The sequence below is a fragment of the Eleutherodactylus coqui genome, chromosome 6 (assembly GCF_035609145.1).
Source record: "Eleutherodactylus coqui strain aEleCoq1 chromosome 6, aEleCoq1.hap1, whole genome shotgun sequence".
Lineage (NCBI taxonomy): Eukaryota > Metazoa > Chordata > Amphibia > Anura > Eleutherodactylidae > Eleutherodactylus > Eleutherodactylus coqui.
Genome location: NC_089842.1, coordinates 104,296,066 through 104,315,900, shown reverse-complemented (window position 1 = coordinate 104,315,900; position 19,835 = coordinate 104,296,066). Strand labels below are relative to the sequence as shown.

At 43.0% G+C, this 19,835-nt stretch overlaps 1 protein-coding gene across 7 annotated transcripts in view; it reads right to left on the bottom strand.

Moving 5' to 3' along the window:
* KCNAB2 (potassium voltage-gated channel subfamily A regulatory beta subunit 2) overlaps positions 1-19,835 on the bottom strand; it is a 198,788-nt gene that overhangs the window by 47,387 nt on the left and 131,566 nt on the right. For 5 of the 7 annotated variants that reach the window (XM_066607305.1, XM_066607304.1, XM_066607307.1 and 2 more), the window contains 2 exons: positions 8,345-8,388; positions 5,561-5,598 (listed from right to left, as the gene is read on the bottom strand). In XM_066607305.1, coding sequence (XP_066463402.1) covers positions 5,561-5,598; positions 8,345-8,388 — 82 coding nt within the window. Of the gene's footprint in view, positions 1-5,560; positions 5,599-8,344; positions 8,389-13,174; positions 13,387-19,835 lie in introns of those variants that run through there. The other 2 variants (XM_066607302.1, XM_066607303.1) reach the window with 1 other exon arrangement.

The following is a 19,835-nucleotide window of genomic DNA, read 5'->3' as shown; positions in this document are numbered from 1 at the left end:
TCTGTGGTACTAACGCCATTACAATGCGCACAGACCTCACACAATGCAAACAGATGGAATGCGATAAAATCATCACCGGCTATTAATCTGAACCCCGTTCTCCAGGTAATATGATCTCCCATGTAAAACGAACTGACTCGGCAGAGTATACAATTGCTTGGGATGATTGATCTACGTGTTTGATATTGGGATTACAGTTTGTCCTAGTTGAGTAATCCAGTTGTCACAGAATTAAATGTTACTGCAATCTTACAGACTCATCCCTTATTTCGTAGAGTACAGCGTATTACAGAAACCAACCGAAATACAACACAAAAAGAGAAGAAGTTTAAAAAAATATATAAACACATCATTATATTCAGTTCCCATCCAGGGGCCAAGGGGGTTGTTTTGGTATATCCTATGAAAGGGATAGTTCAACAGTATTGATCACCTATTCACAGGGTAGATGATAAATGTAGGATTGCTGGGGGTCCGAGTACTGGGACCCCTATAATCACGAGAATGGGAGTCCAGAGCAACCTGTACAATAAATGGAACAGTGGTCACTTATTCACACCATTGCTCCATTTACAGGTCTATGGGACTGAAAGTAATAGCAAAGTACAGTACCCCACTATCTTCAAGCTCTCTACTCTGTCACCTATATCATCTGATGGGATCATCTCATCCATTCCATAGGGTGCATTTGGATGGAACGATTCTGGTTCAAAAAACTGTTAAAACGAGAAAAAGGGAATGATAATCGTTCGGTCAAAACACGTGATAACAACTGAATGATGAACGATAATCATTCGCTTTTCGTTCATTTTATGCAGGCATAAAACCCATCGTTGGCTCATTCACTTATCATTTCGTATACAGCAAATGTGAAAGACTGAACGATACTGAACAATTCTCCTTAAACAGGCAGATATATCGTTGGCTCGTTCCAAATGGGTTGCACAAGAGTGAACAAGCTAGGGCGACGTTACTCGCTCGTTAAAATGATACTTGGCTCTTCCAAAAGGACCCTTTACATGGGACAACTATCGTCTGAATATTTGCTCAAAAAAGTTGCCAAAGTGTAGATACGTATGTTGCTTGCACGCGCTTTTTCAGAGAGACTTGTTCAATTTCCTAGTCATTGTAGCACATTCAATAAAATTTGCCATCTGGCAACTGTAAGGCCTCATGTCCACGGGCAAATTCGGATTTAAAATCTGCAGCGTTTTTCCCGCATGCGGATCCGCACCCCATGTGGCAGGAAAAAAATCCGGACAGGCTCCATTCAGGCGCGGGTCTCCCTCGGAGATGGCTCCCGCGGGCTTCTATTGAAGCCTATGGAAGCCGTCCGGATCCGCAGGAGACCCGGGGCCTGAATTAAACTCACCTGCTCCGGACGGTACGGGTCTTCCCTTCTTCCTCGGCTTGATCTTCTCTCCGTCACGCCGGATCTTCTTTCTTCGGGCCGGTGGATGTGCCCGGCGCATGCGCGTGGCACGCAGCCGGCGTGCTGAGCACATCCGCCGGGCCAAAGAAAGAAGATCCGGCGCAACTGAGAGAAGATCAAGACGCGAAAAAGGCAAGATCCGGAGCGTGTGGGGAGGTGAGTAAATTATTATTTTCAGCCCTCATGTCCGCGGGGCAGGAGGGACCCGCTACGGATTCCCCCGTTGACATGAGGCCTTAGCTTATCGGCTAGTTGTTGAAAGACAAACAACTGCCTGCTTACACCAAACCATAGGTAAAGTTCAAGTCCCCTGATGCAAGCATCGAGTCATGACTGACTCTTAGTGTGACGTCTACTTGGCAGACTGTTTTAGGGGGGTGGTTTGCCATTGCCTTCCCCAGTCATCTTTTACTCCCCAGCAAATTGGGTATTCATTTTACTGACCTCGGAAGGACTGAACTCACAAGCTTCAGGTCGTGAGTGAGAGCTTAGGACTGCATATCTGCTGCCTTAACACTCTGCGCCACACTATAATTAACCAGCAACAATTTTTAGGCAAGTTGAAACAAAATGACTAGCAACTATTGAATGAATTCTCATTCACTGGTGGTCATGTTCACCTGGGAACAACTGTTGCTTTCGTTCGAGGAGCATTTTTCCAAAAGGAGTCAAGTCACAAAGAATTGTTTTAGAGACAATCTTAAAAAAAATATAATTTTGTAAAAGAGTCTAAAAAAAACTATATTAAGTATGATTGTACTGGGACTTTACAAGGTGTTTTTTAGGTGGTCACCTTGAAGACATGTTAACAGAAGCCAAGAGATTCATACTGTATCACGAGGCGCGACATTTTTTAAAATGGACTTGACTCATTTTGGAAAAACGCTCCTCACTTGCTTTATCAAGGGACTATTCAGACGATAATTTTCCTGCGTATAGCTACCCTTATTTCGGTCCGTGTGCAGTCCGAGTCTATATAGAACTAGACCTGGACAGCACAGAGACTCCTAACAACCAATAGACTATTCACACATAATTTTCCACACGTAACATCAGTTAATGTAAAAAAATCTCAGCATGTCCTAGCCTGGTCTGTTTTTTAGGAGTGAGAATATGTTATGCAATGAGTGGGGCTCTGTGAACATCGCATAGCAGTTTTTTTGTTTTGTCTCATGCCCGATTTCTCCAGTAGCAACATGGGCACGCTGGTGAGAATTCAGCCTACATGTTGGGGTTGAGCCGCTGTAACTGCATGTGGATCACTACCAATTGCTGAATTAAGTCCAGGTGCCACCTGGCAATTATCAACCACCAAGAAGTGGCTACAGTGAATCAACCACCGTTTATTTGCCCGCCTTCTTTTTCTGTCCGCCTTCTCTTCTGGTGTTACTTAGTTCTAACAGTTTAAAGAAAAGCTGGGTAACTATCAACATGGCCAATACCATAGCTTCCACAGAGTTAGCACCCATATTTCTCTTATTGGGTAATGACACATCTGCTTTAATATGAAGTGATAAGGGAAGAATGCACAAACGCACAATTGGGATCATATATGCAGGAGGCTAGGAAGGCTGGGGGAGTCCTGTCTTTTCCAAATTCTGCAATTCAGAATATTCCCATCAAGCTTATTTTGCGTTCAAATTCAAGGTCTCCCACACAAATGTTTGTAATTAAGTCGTTTTAATAAATTCACAATGTAACAAATAAATAATAATAAAAAAAAAAATCCTATAAAGTCTGTCACATAGTTTGATGTTCAAAACCACACAGCTTAATAAACATAGGCTTGTGGGTTTCAAGGGAATCCTGCCAGCTGTCCATGCTGCCGAGCAAGCAAATCCTTCCATTGTGAGCCTCCGTAGAAACAAAACGATCAGCACAATGGTCCATAAATAATTAAGCTGAGGAGTCTTTGCCAAGCACTCTGCAGTATGCGTGTTAGTAGAGAGGCAGGTGAATGTACCTGGACTCCTGTCATGACCCGTGTCTAACAATGTAAAGCGGTTGTCTATACATATCGGAGATTCCAGAAACTTTCAGTGGGCACTGCCAATGTGTACAGGGGCTGCCCTCTCCTGCTCGATGTTGGCTCTTTGGGCCATTCTTCCTCACTTCTCACTGTGGATGGCTGGCACAGCTGCTCATCCCCTTCCCTAGATCTAACAAGTAACCCTCCTAATTAACGAATTTAGGCATTTTAACCTCATCTATTGCAAACAGGTTCATAAAAACCAAGCGTACAGCCATGCAAATACTGGTAATAGTGTGGGTCATACTGAAAAGCTTAGTGAATGGTAGAGACAGAATCCATGTGATCCAAGCTAGGGGTGTGACAGGGGAGTTCCTCCATGGAAGCCCTGTCAAACCCTTAGCTTCCGGTGGCGTCAAGATACACTAGTACCGCTTTAGACAACTATCTACTTTTTAAAAGCCATAATTTTTTTTATTTATCTTTCCGTCGACATGGGCGTATGAGGGCTTGTTTTTTCTGTGACAAGCTGTAGTTTGTATTGCTACCAATATTGGGTCCATATAATGCATTGTAGAACTATTATTACATTATTTTTTAGAGGGGAGGGAGAAAAAAAGAAAACACCTCAATTTTCCCATTGTTTCTTTTTTTTTTTTACAATGTTAATCATCCATCATAAAAGACAATTATATTTTTTTAATTTCTCCACTTTGCATAATAACTCTGTCGTTTTTATTGTCCCATCGCTGCATTTAAAGTCCCATAACTTTTTATTTTTCAATTGATGAAGCTCTATGAGGGCTTATTTTTCGTGTGACGAGCAGCAGTTTTGTATTGGTACCATTTTGGGGTACATACTGCTTTTTCGATCACTTTTATTCTGTTTTTTGGGTGGCAGTATAAATGGTGTGTTCAATTTATTAAATCAAGTCGTTAAATGTATGTTTTACCATATGTTCGTGTAAGCCCGGCATAAGCCACTAATAAAGAGACTTATTAAAGGAAATTAGATTATTATGTTAGAGAACGTTTGGGATAATTTATCAAATGTGTTGGGTCAGTTTTCTGGCCCAAAAATGTTGCCAACTGGAGCGCACAGCAGATTTACGCTGAAACTTTAAACTCTGTGCAACTCTTAGATTTTTCACTGAATGGATTCCTAAAATATAACTTTTATTTACCGTAAATCTTCTAAAATTAAACTTTTATTTAAATCTTTTAAAATGTGCATCACCTTGTCAGATTTATCAAGTTTTATGCAAGAAAATTTTGAGCGATCACTTTGCGCTCCGAGTGGGAGATGCAGAAGACAAGTGGGGCCGCTTGTCTTCTGCATCCAGCTGTTCTCTGCTCCTAGCACCCAGTTGTAATACAGCTGAGCGCTCTGCACGGGGGATGCAGTAGACAAGCAGGGCTGCTTGTCTTCTGCATCTAGCTGTTCTCTGCTCAGAGGGCCCAGCTGTTATACAGCCGAGCGCTCCGAGAGGGGTATGCCGTGTTCTTCATACCCCGGCTGTTCACGGAGCGCTCAGCTGGTATACAACTGTGAGCTCCGTGTGTTCTTCATACCCCGCCTATGTTCAGAGAGCAGGATACAGCTATAACAATAGTATCAACTGTATCCCGCTGTGAATTGCTGATAACTGATCACTGATCTTTCAGCGTGCTGAAAGAGAACGATCATCCCCTTTAAGCAAATTTTGAGCAATAATCGCGGTGTCTAAATGGGCCTTAAGAGGGGACTGGGTGAATAACTGAATAAAAAGCAAACACAATCAAATAATCATTTAGGCTACTCTCACACAACCCGCTTTTTACCACACCTCCACTGAGTTCAATGTGGCTTCGCAGACTAGTGCTCCAATGCCACAATTTTCAAGCGGTCTGCTCTATTTTTGTGCATTTTAGTCCTTTTTTTAATGCAACTCATCACCCATTATAATGATGGGGTGCGTTCAAGAATGCTGCACAAAATCGTGCTACAACGCCATGATTTAGAATGCGGCGTTTTTGGTAACGCATGTGTGAGAGCGGCCTAAGTAAAACGTAGTTAAAAATACGTGACGAAAAGCCAGCAAATGTATTTAAAACACAATTGCTTTTCTAAACCGTTCGTGCAAGTTGGTAAAATGTCATATATACCCCAAGTATCTTACCTCATCCGTAATCTGACCTCCAAATGTCACCCATGTTCCTGTAGGAGACACAAATACTATAATGTCAAGACTATTGGCTGCTTCGGATGAATCCTTGGCATGTTGCACACACTAAAGTCAATACAAAGACACTAATACCAAGTGAAACATATGTTGCCCTATAAAAGGAGACTAAATATATCCACACACATCACAATTACCAGACTCAATTAAGGCCTAATTCACGCAGTACAGAATTGTTTTTCCCTAAGCTAAACCTAGGAGTGAAAACAGAGAGATACAAACTCTTCTGGAAACCTTACCACCACAACAAATAAATGCATGCAAAAGAATTTATATTGATTGAATTCCGCAAAAGTAGTCTCCAAATTCTTACTGCTCATTAAAATCAAAGCCAAAAAATGAAACGCTGGGATAAATTTATACTCCATACACAGAAAATTTCATTTTAAAAACATTAATTAACATATGGGCAAGAGAGGATATCACATTGTAAACAATATCTGATCCAACATCTAATAATTCAGTTATCATAGACTGCAATTGGTTTCTGACAAAGAACTAAAAAACTAATCTAATAGAAGACAGACTCCTTTGACCAAGTGAGATTATACACACATATTCATTATAATTAGGCATAGCCAAAAAAAAAACTGCTAACATAAAATACAAAGCTATTCAAAATAGCTTCTCTTGCATACATAATATTAAGGACGTAATCTCCTGAATTTGCTGTCACTTCAGTGATAGTGTAGGATTTCTTTTCATACACTTATTATTAAAAAAAAAAAATCAAGCACCTAGGAGTTGTCAGAATTGAATGAAACTTAATATTTGTGATTGTAATGTTGATATAAGGAACATAGTAAGTTAGGCTGAAAAAAGACACATGTCCATCCTGTTCAGCCTTTTAACCCCCCCACCCCCTGTTGATCCAGAGGAAGGCAAAAAACTGCAATGATATAGAAGCCAATTTTTTCTTGCCCCTAGATCTCTTTTGATGCACCCCATGATCCTATTTGCCTTGGCAGTAGCTACCTGACACTGATTGCGCCAGTTAAGTTTGTATTTAACTAAAACCCTTGAAGTCCTTTTCCATGTCAGTGTTTCCCAGTGGTTTCCCATTTAGTATGTAATGGTGACATGTATTTCCTCTTCCCATGTGCAGAACCTTAACATTTATCAGAGTTAAACCCCATTTGACACTTTTCTGCCCAAGTTCCCAACTTATCCCGATCCATTTGCAATCGTATTCGGTCCTCTTGTGCTATATTTTTTACATAGTTTTGTATCATCAGCAAATATTGATTTTTTTACTCTGCATCTCATCTGACATTTCATTTTCATTCATGAATATACTGGAGAAAAAAACTATTTAATAGATTTGCTTTCTCTTACAATATCAGAGCAAAGTGATTACTTATTGAAGAAATCATAACACTTGAAGGGAGGCTCTAATACCTTGTTGGGTTGCCTCTAGCTTGGATGCAAGATGTGATACAGAAGGGTTCTGTATGGTATCCTGTGGTATATCGCTTCACATTTACTGCAACTGAGCCTCTAGATGCAAACTCGTAGGCTGTCGAAGTTGGCATCTCAGATTGTCCCATACATGTTCTACTGCCAATAAATCTGGCGACAGTAAGGCCAGAAAAGTGTGACAATGTTGTGGAGGCATTCCTGTGACACCCTTGCTGTGTGCGGCCAAGCATTATTCTGCTAAATGTTTCTTGAAAGCTCTGCCATGGGAGGCAACACATGTGACTGCATGATGTACTGAATATATCGCTGAGCTGCCATTTTCCCTTGTACCACTTCTATCTGTGACTGACTGTTGTATGTGATGGCACCCCAGACCATCACACCAGCAGTGGGGGCAGTGTGCTGCTCCACAGCAAAGGCAGGATTGAGGAGTCTCCAGATATGAACACAGCCGTTGCCAGTGCCCAAACTACAGCTGAATTTGTTGCTGAAGACAACTCGGTTCCACTCTGTAGCAGTTCGGTTTCTCCATTCACAACACCACTGCAAACAGAGGCGGCAATAAGTGGGTATCAAAGGCAGTACACCTAGTGAGCACCATGAGACCAAATACTCTTAAGTCAAGTGCCCAGAAATAGTTCAGACGGATACAGGGACATGTAACGATGGTGCCACTGAATGATGAACAAAACAGTTGGAGCTGCTCGTGCCTGTCGGAGGATCAGACAATCCTCGCTATTGGTGGAGTGTCTACGGCATCCTGAGCCTGGTTGCCTTGTATGCGTGCCATCATGCATCCACTGGTCCCAACACCTCCTATCAGTCTGGTGAGAATGGCCCAGGCGGCGGGCAATTTGTTGATACGACCATCCAGCATCTGGCATTCCAATAATGCGCCCCTGTCAACTCTATTAGCTGGGAAAAATCTCTTTGATTGCATCATAGAGGCATCTAGTAGTCAACAAGCTCTACACAAGCGGAAAAAGAGTTCCACAGCAAAAAAGTAGTCTCTGAGTACCTTTTTAAAGGCCAAGAGAAGAACTACTGTTAGCGTTGTGGCATGATTAGATGAACAGTCTTGCCACCTGAGGCTCTAATTATTTGCATATCTGCCCAAGATGTTACTGCATGCTGAGTTTTTGCAACAAAACGACAACTTCTTCTAGGCACATTGATTTTTTTTTGACAAGGCGTGTATTATCGCTTTCCAAAATATGAATCAGTTAAAAATAAAAGTAAAAAAAAAAAGACACCACCACCACAAAACAGCAAAAAATTAAAAAAAGTTACATTTTTTCTTACCTAAGCCCAGACAGGAGACCCTCAAGCCGGACTTTCCAAGATTTCTGAAAAACAATGTATGTATGGGTTAGGAAAGCAACTCTCAAAAATGCTCAATGAATCAGTTAGTAGTGATTACAGTGGGGCATGGTGATAAGTAAGTGAAGTAGACTTAAAAAAGATGAGGCTGTGAAGATGTGGGAGATAAGCTTCCTACGAGGGCCCCCAATTCAGGGCTGGCCCCTTTAGAGAAACATCATGGCTCATATTCTACATTCAGCAGAAGAGGTATTACTCCTAAACCTCTGTTACAAGCAAGGAAATAAAATAAGTTGAAATGACTCGCCTTACTTTTTGGAACATATTACATTTTTAATTTAATGTGCTACGAAAATTAAAGCCCCTAATTAGCTACTATGGGTAACAATGAAACGGTTTTCCTTTGTGCTATTTTGCTACACAGTTTTCTAAGGTTCCCAATATAGCACTTAGGCTGGGTTCACACAGGGCGGATTTGCTGCGGAAATTCCATCCAGAATTTTGCAGCGGCAAGTTCGCCTGCGGCCGCTTATCCCCTCAAGAGTCTCATCCATACAGGACGGCGAAACCGTTGAGGCAAAGCTGGCAGAAGCTGGTGTTGCGGCGCGGGTTTGCCGGCCGCAGCATATCCATTCTTTTTATTTCAGCTGTGGCCGCGCTCTCCTCCAGGGGAGCGCCGGACGCAATGAAAAAACGTGCAGCAGATGTGTCCCCAGCGCTGGTATTATTACAGTATCTTATCTTTGGTGCTCAGTTCCTCAGTTCCCAGGCGCTGTGCAATTCTGGAGTATAGTACAGGTTGTAACTCAGGATCAGTACAAGATAAGTAATGTAATATATGTGTACAGTGACTACCAGCAGAATAGTGAGTGCAGCTCTGGAGTAGAAGGCCTAATGCACACGGGTGTATTTGCAGGTGGTCACTGCAGTGGCACAGGTCACATATCGCAGTCGGAATCTGACCCGGACGTCTGCATTCGGCCAAGAGAGATTGTAAGCCAGGATCAGTACTGCTTTGTAATTTTTTTTATACAAAACTTTATAGGTAGATTCATTCTAATTGTCAACTACAAAATTGTGTTTAAAAAGTAGCTATAAAACGTAACAATATATAAAGGTAATACACAATGTACATTATTTTACAGTTCTGTAATTGTAATTTCTCAGACATCAGCTGTACGGACGACTAATCAGAAATTCACACATAGCAGCAGCATGGGGAGCGAGGAGAGAGTTTTGCAATAACAGATGCTCGTAGTTACGTCCATCAAAGTATTAGACTGAATCATCAGATTACGCCGTCCAATCCCCTTTTTCTTGCAAAGCTGCCAGAGGTTGAATGAGAGGCAAAGCTTGTTCCTTTGCTCTGACCATGTTGTGCAGAGAGTTTAATTATGTCCTTCAGGCATCAAATACGAGCAGATGTGAAGGGGTCTTCTTAGTTCTCTCAGACTTCTGCGCTATGAATTCTGTATTTCCAGTATGCAATTTAAAATTTCCTCTCGCAACACTTATAGGAACACACAATCCTATCCCAAATAAATTACTACTCAAGGATCACAGCGGCAGAAGAGGCAAACATTGGTTAACAGGGTTATACAAGATTCCAAAAACATGGTAGCTCTATGCTACTCATCTCCATTCTCCAAGGTACTGTAGATAGGTCCTAGGAATAGATACAAAGCAGAGTCAATAGAAAAGAGTAGCACTGTTTCTGGGGCGTAGCAGCCATGTTTTTGTAATCTCATACAATCTCTTTTAAAGGTTACACGAATAGTTTCATGCTATGTCAGCAATTGACTATAATAGAAATGTGAAAATGCATACTCATCAAATTTGCTGCAACGTTCAAAGATATTAAATAACACACACACACATATATCACTGAATGGCTGTGATTGGCTCATCAAGTGCTGCCTGTAATTGGCTGGAGCGCGATCCAATCACAGCACTCGCTTTGCTGGAGGCGGGGTATTTAAAGCCCTGTCACCAGAAAGAAGCTGGGATGTCAGAGCGGAGGACACTGCAGTTTGCCGCAGCACCGCCGGAGACCATTGCGAGGCTTCGGGATGCTGCAGACCAGGTGAGTATTAATTTTTTAATGCCTGTTTGCTAGGGCTTATTTTCGGGGAAGGGCTTGCATTTCAAGCCTCCACCGAAAATCAGGGTAGGACTTATTATCAGGGTAGGTCCTATTAGCGGGGAAACGCAGCATGCAGAAGTTTGTAAACTGAGGACATCAATTTAAAATTTCTAAAGGAACCTGTCACATTGACAATGCAGCCCGATCTGCAGGCCTGATGTTATAGAGAGGGAGGAGCTGAGCAGATTGATATATAGTTCCGTTTAGAAATGTTTCAGTATAACTTGTCATTCATTCATTTACAGTAAATCTTTGCCCTTCTATACTTGATAGTCATCTGGGTGGTCCTATCAATGATTGGCAGCTATCTCTATGTATACTCATACAGCGAAGGCTGTCAATCACAGATTAGGACCACCCAAATGACTACCAAGCAGTGAAAGGGCAGGGATTTAAATGAATAAATGACAAGTTGTACTTTAAATTTTCTAACAGAACTATACATCAATCTGCTCCACTCACCCTGCTCTATACCATGATGCCTGCAGATTGGACTGCATTTTCTATGTGACCGGTTCCCTTTAAATAAAAAAAAAAGAATTAAATTTATTCCCAGTGCAGTGAATTTAATAAACTGAGTTAATTCTGGGTAACAAGGCCAAACTGGGGGACACATCAGTGTTTCGAATACAAAAATGCAGTGTGTCACCAGCCTGACTGTATCAAAATGTTTAAAACAGGAACTCGCACCCAGATATCTATGATCCAAAAAAAAAAAAATCATCAGATGGGGGCCCCAGTTCAAAATTTGATTACTTAAATCCTGTTCTCTATTTAAGGCGGATTCTGCAGCAAATACTGCCCATAACATGATATTCAGAAACGCTTTTTCCCTCTATGCGAGCGGAAAGCAATTGCGATTTTCTACTTGCAGAGGAAAAAAAAAAATCGCACCATGTTCCATTTTTGCATGGATTCCGTGCAGAGAGCTCCCACTGAAGTCAATGGAAGGCACGTGTGATGACGGTGATGACGTGTGAAAAACAGGAGTTAAACAAAAAAACTCTGTACTGCGCATGTCTGACGGCGAGCCGTGCAGATGTAGAAAAAAGAAAGCAGGTCGGTGTGGAAGCCGCTACTGCCAGGGCCGGATTCCGCATGCGGAATCCAACCCGCCCGGGTGCAGGTGGCCTTCTAGTAAATTAGACTATTCATCAAACAGTAACTAGAAAACCTCAAATTTCCTTTATTGTTGTATTATTGGAGTTTGCTCTCCTAGCAGGTATGTCACCAAGGTTTTCTGTATTCCTGTAAATCTGCCTTCACAGGCAGCAATCCTGCTTTCCAAAAACTCCTACAAGGCTCCTTTTAAGCGTCCAGCAGTTGTTCCTGGTGATAATCGCTCCTGTGTTTTCACTCAGGAGCGATAATTGCTCAGTGAAGAGAGGCGCAGTGGGACAAAGATCGCTTCCGCACGCCCGCTTCCATTAACGGCTAACAGGCTACCGTTTACAGATGAACGACTGCTTCTTTATATGGGCCAAACATCGTTTGATTTTAATGCCTGAAGAAACTGAATAACGATTGATAAGCAAATAAATAACAATTTGTCGTTCAGTCGCTGGCAGCAGTTACACTGAGCGATCATCATTCAGATTCACGCGAAAATCTGAACCATAACGGTTCTGTGTAAAAGGGGCCTTACACAGTGTAACCAGACAGAAGAGTCAGGCGGACAAGAAGGTCACAGCAACCACTTTGGGCATAGGCTTCACTTGAAGCTCATGCAAAATCTGTAGTAGGGCCCTTACCTTCCATAATATGGGTGTGCCATTATGTGGCATCATCAGGGCCCGAGTGCAATTTACAGTACACACTGCACACAGCATATGCCATTTAATTAGAACAGAACTGCAAAGTTTGCAAAGTTCTTAGATTTTAGATCTATATAAAAAAAATATATCAAAAAGAAAAAAAACATCATCATCCAAGCAATTGTGTTGCATTACCGCAATAACCTTAGCCTAGCCTGTCCACATGCAAAAGCAAAGTTTAATTTTGAGAGTACTTGAGTACGAATGGCAACTATATAAGGTTTCCTCATTAATCCTTCCTGGCTCTAGAAGCAGGAATACAAATGTAGCAGCGCTGAATGCAGTTACTTTTACGTGCATCACTATGGAAAATCAAACCTTATGATCTGAAATGACAAATGGACTCTGCTTCATTTCCTAAACCCAGCTGTGCCAAAAATGACTACTGTAACAATGCAATGATCAACTTCATTCTTAAAATATTCATTTTTCCAACTACTTACACCGAATAAGTCAAGTCTTGCCCAGGAATAGCTAACAGTCTGCTCCCATGCCTTCCAAATATCATATGCAATGTCATGTACTGTATTTTATGTAACCACTGACTGATGAAAGACAGAGTAGGATCCTTATTGCGTAGCAGCATAACTGTCGGATAAGTCCATTGTGCAGAATATACTGATGTAGCAGAGCTGAAATTGGCAGATGTAGTAATGCCAAGCCAAGAAACTATTTATTGTGGTAACATTAGGGGTTCCTAATGGTTTTACAGAGACAAACCTATTAAAATAACTCTTGATGAGCTCTCAATCTAGCCTCAAAGATTTGAATGACAAATTCAGCTCCACTACATCTGTAAATATATGAATGAATGGCTGGAGATTAAGCCAATACACACCATTCCCCACCCCATACCTATACTTCATTCCAGGCTGACGCGAACAGGATTCACTAGGGGCTGGAACATTTTGCACTGACAGATGTCCCAGGCTTCGAGCGACCATAGCCACGGTTCGGAATCTTGACCTGGCTCCAAGGCTCGGGCTACTGACATTTTGTCGGCTCAGTCTATCGTCTGCGCTCCGACTTTTTAAACTGTGCTCCGAACAAGCAAATGAAACCTGCATGGTGTCTTCTCTTCCTGCAGATCTCCAATACGCTCACTACCTTTCGGTGAGAGGTTACTCCGCGATGGGCATTCGCCGCCGTCTGGCCGGTGACTATGCAAAAAACAAGCCTAAACCATACAGGATCCTTTAATTTTCTCTTTTTTTCTCCTATTTGTGGAAGGCAACTGCAGGGTTAACCAAGTGGATACGGATATTATAAAGCATTATCTGATCTTTGGAAAAGCATGAATCTCCTTTAATCTTCTTCAAAACCAATCTCTCCAGGGAATATAAAAAGTGCACTTTCCGGGTCCCATAGTTACGATGTTTCAAGATATCCCAGAAGGGAGAATAAAAATGCCTAAAAACAACAAAACAGCTCCAAAACTGAAGGCGCAAATGCAATATAAACAAAAAAAAAAAAGGAAAGATTTAAAAAATTTCAGTGAGATTCCAAAAAAACCTACTAAAACAAAAACTGAGGTGATGGACTTGAATCAGGTACAGCTGATAGAAATCCCCCAGGACGGCACGCAAGAGGCTCTGTGCTGGAGATACAAGGGTCTTGTGCATACTGCCGAGATCTTAGTCTTAGATGTTCCTTCTTCGACAGCCAAGTCGACCTCTGGAGTCCGGAGCTCACAGCTCCTCTAGTGATACTGGGAGCTTCGCATGCCTCTTTAAGTCAATTAGGTATTCAGTCAACTGTTCTGAATGCCCCCATCAATTCATTATTAAGTAAAGGAGAATGCACTGAGTCTTCTCCTCTAGAGAATTAACGTAGGGCGACCATTGTTGCGGTTAGCAGCTAAAAAGCCCTATTTTCCTGCTGTGCCACTGAAATGTATACAATGTATTTACACATGTCATTGCAGATCAGTGCCCGGAGTGGAGGGGCAGATACTGCACGCGGGTCAGTTTGTGCTGCAGCAAGTACGAGATCTGCAGATAGGACATCCTGGCAACAGTTAAAATTGTGTAACCCGATCTATACGCGGTTGCTGCATTTATATCACTGTGGCTCTCTGCCAGGACAATGTATTCGTCTTTGAGTTGCTGATGCTGAAAGTGGCTCTAGTACTTAAAAATGTTAAATTGTATATCTATACACAGATATTGATATTGATATTTATTATATATATATATATATATATATATATATATATATATGTGTGTGTGTGTATGTATAATATATATATAGATTTTATTTGTATTATTTTGATTGATACTTATTAAATTTTTTGGTGAGTGACCCAAAATACCCCAAATTCTGGCATTGTGTGTATATTATATATTATCCAGTTAGATATTTGAATATATTACACTTTTACTGACACAACCATGCCGATTTGCCCTTATGCGATTCTGCATCCCTTCTGCATAACCTGGACCACCACTTCCTTTACTCAGTTTGCAGCTTTGCATCTGCACTTCTCCGTTTTTTTGTTCAGCTTAGTAACAAGTGCTGAACAAGAATAGTGGAACTGTCACATTCAGCACATGCCAGAAAGGAGCGGTTCCAGAAGGTCCCCATTGGGCTTGCAGCATGCAGTTTGGTATTTTCACTTGGGAGTTTGTACCAGATCTGGAGCCTCTAACACAAATGTGAATATTGACTTATCCTGTACACCCATTTGAGTGAACCGGCAAGAACAATATTTTTTCGATGCAGGGCTGATACAGCCATGAATTTCTCCAACGAGGGAGAAGTCAAACCAAGGTCCCGCAGCGTATTACAATATGTACATAAAAGATAAGTAATGGAGAAAAGATCCAGATCATCCATCAGCTTACAGTAATGATCTTTATAAACAGCAATTAAAATCCATTTTTCCAACAAAGCAGATCACTAAGGACACTTGTTAGTGGCAGAAATACGTCAGCGGGGTTTCAGTGCGGTCGCTTGCTTTAACGTGTGGATTTTAATTGCTGTTAATAAAGATCATTATTTTAAGTTGCTTGGTGAGCTGGAACTTTTCTCCATTCCACTGCTTTGAATATTTGGACACACGTGGTCAAAGCTTGGATGTGGCCAGTGAGCTGGTTGATCTTTATTAGGCTTTGACATAAAAATATGTATATACACACGCAATTATACACATACTGTATACATGTACACATCAAACACACATGCCATACACACAAATAAATGCACATTATATATGTTTATACATTATAACACACACACACACACACACACACACACTTTAATGCTATTTAGCTGAAGGAGAAGTTCAGAACGGTACTAGTGCATCTGGTCTCCACCAGAAGAATGGGTGCAAAGATCGGTTGGGCGACTTGAGTAATAGGGGAGAAGCAGGTGATGGCCACAACTTCGGATTGGTTGCTGTACGCTACCAGACGCCCTCCCATCTGCAGTCCTTGGTCCGCAGTAATTCTGTTACCTCGGTGGACTGCCATCTCAGCTTCTGGCCCCGCTGTTAGTGCCCCCCCCCCGGCGGCCTGTCATCTCAGCATCTGGCCCCACAGACAGATTTTACACTGCCCTCCCATAATGTGCCCTTTTTGCCTCCTGTCACGCATGCCGCTGTTCGGCCTTCTAGGCTACTGCCTCAGCAGCTGACACTCTCCCCTTCAGCCTTCCCTGCTGGATTCTCAGCTGCCGTCCTTCAACGAACGCTAAAGGCGGCCTGGCTGTCAACTGACGTATGCAGGACCACAGTATCAGCGATGCTCCCGTCTCGCCACGGCTCTGGCGGCCAAGCTCTTGGAAGCCGCTTTGCCAGTGGCGATGGTGAACAAGCTGTTTCTGGGCTGCAAGTGGCTCCAACTGCTTTTCAGGGAGCCACCATCGCCTGCTGCAGGACCTGTTGCATCTCCTCTAGCCACGGGATGGCCATGGTAAAAACAAAAACAAAAAACTGCAGGGAAGCTCCAGATCCTGGACTAGAACGTCAGCCAATCCAGAGTTTGGGGGGGGGGGGGGGGCGTGAACAAGGTGTTACCTGTCACTGTGCAGCTCTCCACCCATATTTCTGGTGGAGACAAGATGCACCAGTACTGTTTAGAACATCTGCTCTCACTATCCAGCATTGTGTGTGTTGCCAGCAGACTCTCCTTCCCTCATCTGTCCTGACTGCTGGGCCCTGAAGGGGCCGCCAAGACCCCCCACCAATTCCAAGAATGGGGATCCTGCTGCTGATATATGGAGGGAGCAACTGCCAGCAGCTTTTAACTGCAGTGCCAACCCCTTTGAGATGCTCAACTACACTCATGGTAGGTACCACAGGGTATAGCTGGGATGTAATGTGGGGCAGCATATTAGCTCAGTAGTTAGCACTGTTGCATTGCAGCGCTCTGGTTCAAACTCCACCATGTTTTCCCTGTGCTTCGTGGGTTTTGTATGGGTACTTTGCTTCCCCCCATACGCACAAGAACATACTAATAAATAAACTTAGACTGAGTCCCCATGGGGACATCAAGTGATGTATAGAGCTGCAGAATAAGTATGCCCTATATAAACGTGTAAAATAAATAAAAAGTAGCACTGCAGGGGAAATGTAGCGCTGGCTTCAGTTTTCTCCGATGAGAACAACCCATTGTCAGGGGTTTCTGAAGCCAAACCTACAATGGCCAGCTGATCACCATCTGTAGTGTGTATGCTGTGAGGTGACAGTCCAGTGAGTTGCTCTAGTAAGGGGGTGCAGTCAGTGAGTCCAGTCAGAGGAGAACAAAGAGGAGTCAGGCCAGTCATCCCTGTGAAAAGATAGAAACTAATGTTAGTCAGTCAGTAGGTTAGACAGAGAGGAAGATAGTTAAAGGGGTTGTCCGGCGCCGAAACGGTTTTTTTTTTTTTCAACCCCCCCCCCCCATTCGGCGCGAGACAACCCCGATGCAGGGACTTAAAAAAAAAACCGCTCAGCGCTTACCTTAATCCCCGCGCTCCGGTGACTTCTATACTTACCGGCTGAAGATGGCCGCCGGGATCCTCTTCCTCCGTGGACCGCAGCTCTTCTGTGCGGTCCATTGCCGATTCCAGCCTCCTGATTGGCTGGAATCGGCACGTGACGGGGCGGAGCTACACGGAGCCCCATTGAAGAAAGCAGAAGACCCGGACTGCGCAAGCGCGTCTAATTTGGCCATTCGACCATTTTAGACGGCGAAAATTAGGCGGGCTCCATGGAGACGAGGACGCCAGCAGCGGAGCAGGTAAGTGAAAAACTTTTTATAACTTCTGTATGGCTCATAATTAATGCACAATGTACATTACAAAGTGCATTATTATGGCCATACAGAAGTGTATAGACCCACTTGCTGCCGCGGGACAACCCCTTTAATGTACTAGAGCAGTGTTCCCCAACTCCAGTCCTCAGGGACCGCCAACAGGTCATGTTTTCAGGATTTCCTCAGTGTTGCACAGGTGATGTAATTATTGTTGGTGCCTCAGACATTGCCACAGGTGTTCTTACTATAGGATATCCTGAAAACATGACCTGTTGGTGGTCCCAGAGGACTGGAGTTGGGGACCCTTGTACTCGAGTGCTGTGTATGCAGTGTGTAGGAGCCGGCATAAGTATAGAGAGATAGTCAGATGATAAATAGTGAGATCAGTTAGTGAGTGTCCAGTCAGTTGTCAGTCAGTGTGCGCAACAGAGAAGTCCATGTCAGTATAGGAGAGAGTGTCAATAGAATAGTGATAGCCTGTTAGTCTGTTTTAGTGAAGGATAGCAGTATAGTGGAGCGTGCCCGTAATTGTTTTAGGGATGCAGTTGTCGGATAGTGAGGAGAGGGTTACTGGCAGTGAAAGCGGTTGTCGGGACGTTGGAGGAGTCCGGAGCCCTGTGGATTCCTGTCAGAAACCCGTCAGGAGAGTCACCAGACCCTGTGGCGAGTTGCGGCCTACTGCAGCAGAGTGACGGCGCTGATCCCACGGGAGAAAGAGAGCGATCACTGAAGAGGGATAAGTACCACCAAAATCCCCTCACCATACACCATCCATTATCAGAATTTCCGGGAAGGCTACTTATGTCAGGAGGCCCCTTCAGCAGCGCCTCCCTCAGAATCAGGAGAGATAAGGCTCCAAATTTTCGTTAAGGCCTGATGGCCTGCCAGTGCCTGAACGGAGGCAAATTAATGTGGAGACCATGAGTCAAAGCCATACCTAAGCACAATTACAAGGCTATCAAAGGGAAGCCCATACAATTAGGTCACCAGTTTGTGGATTTAAAGGAGTAAAAGTGTTTTATTGCTGCGGATTGACTGTACTGCACACCAATATCATTTCTGCTACAATCTCCATCACAAAAAAGAAAAGAATAAGAACAATTAATTATGGTTATTTGACTAAACCCTGGGTTGGTGTGATTTACTCGTCATCTTCATCACCCATTACATTTCGTGCTGTAAAGCACTGGCGTCACGAACAAATTAATAGGAATAGTAAACATATTCTGCAACAACACCCATTTATCCCATGTGGAGGCCGCTTGTGTGGGATCTGCTGGGTGGACGCCAGAGGACAGCCGCCAGTATAGGAAGAAGAAAGCAGACCCCCGTCACCATAACCAACCGCCCCTCCATACATCCAGATATTAAAAACTACAATTAACTATTACCTTAACTCACACAATGCACTGCTCTACAGTATCAGGGCAGTAAGGACATCGCTTTCGATGTTAAAAGGGGTATTCCGTCACTCAGAACCCCCATGATCAGCTGATCATCTGGCCCGCTGTCAGTGCAGCAGGCCAGACGTCATCGATGATCAGGGGAGGAAGTGCATTAGCAGGCTTAACTCCCACTGAAATAAATGGAAGTGCGGCCTCCTATTACACTTACGGTTCCTCATTGCAGGCAGAGCCGAAAGTGCGATAGGAGGCAGCGGTCTCATTGATTTCAATGGAAGTGAAGCCAGCTATTACATTTCAGGCCCTGGCCATCAATGATGATGTCTGGCCCCACTAAACTGAGAGCTGGCCGGGAGATCAGTTGATCCTCAAACCCTGCTGATTAACTTTTGTTGATCTACTGAGGATAGGTCATCAATAGTAAAAGTCCTGGAATACTGCTTTAATGGAGTTGAAAACATCATGTAACTAAAATTAGTAGCCCATACGTAAAGGATTTATAAAAGTTTCTTCACATTCTAGGAAAGTTTTACATTGTGTTTTTAGAAGAAAGATTTCCCTTTGAGCATTATTCCGCCTGCCAAAAATATCCATAATATAGATACGATAAACACGAAGGACACACATTAGGACAAACTATAGTTTATTCTATAGGCCGGTGAACTCACTAAATGTCGATATGCTGCCCATTGTTAGCCTAATATTGACTCTTCAGCAGTACAAACAGATTATCTCCCTGCACCCACCAGCCTCCAAAATCTATACCGAAAAATGTATGCAGCAAAGTATAAGAATAGAAAGGAAATCTATTATTCATGGCAGAGGGTAAACAAAATTAACCCCCACGAATATTCATGGAACCAACGCAGGATGCAACAA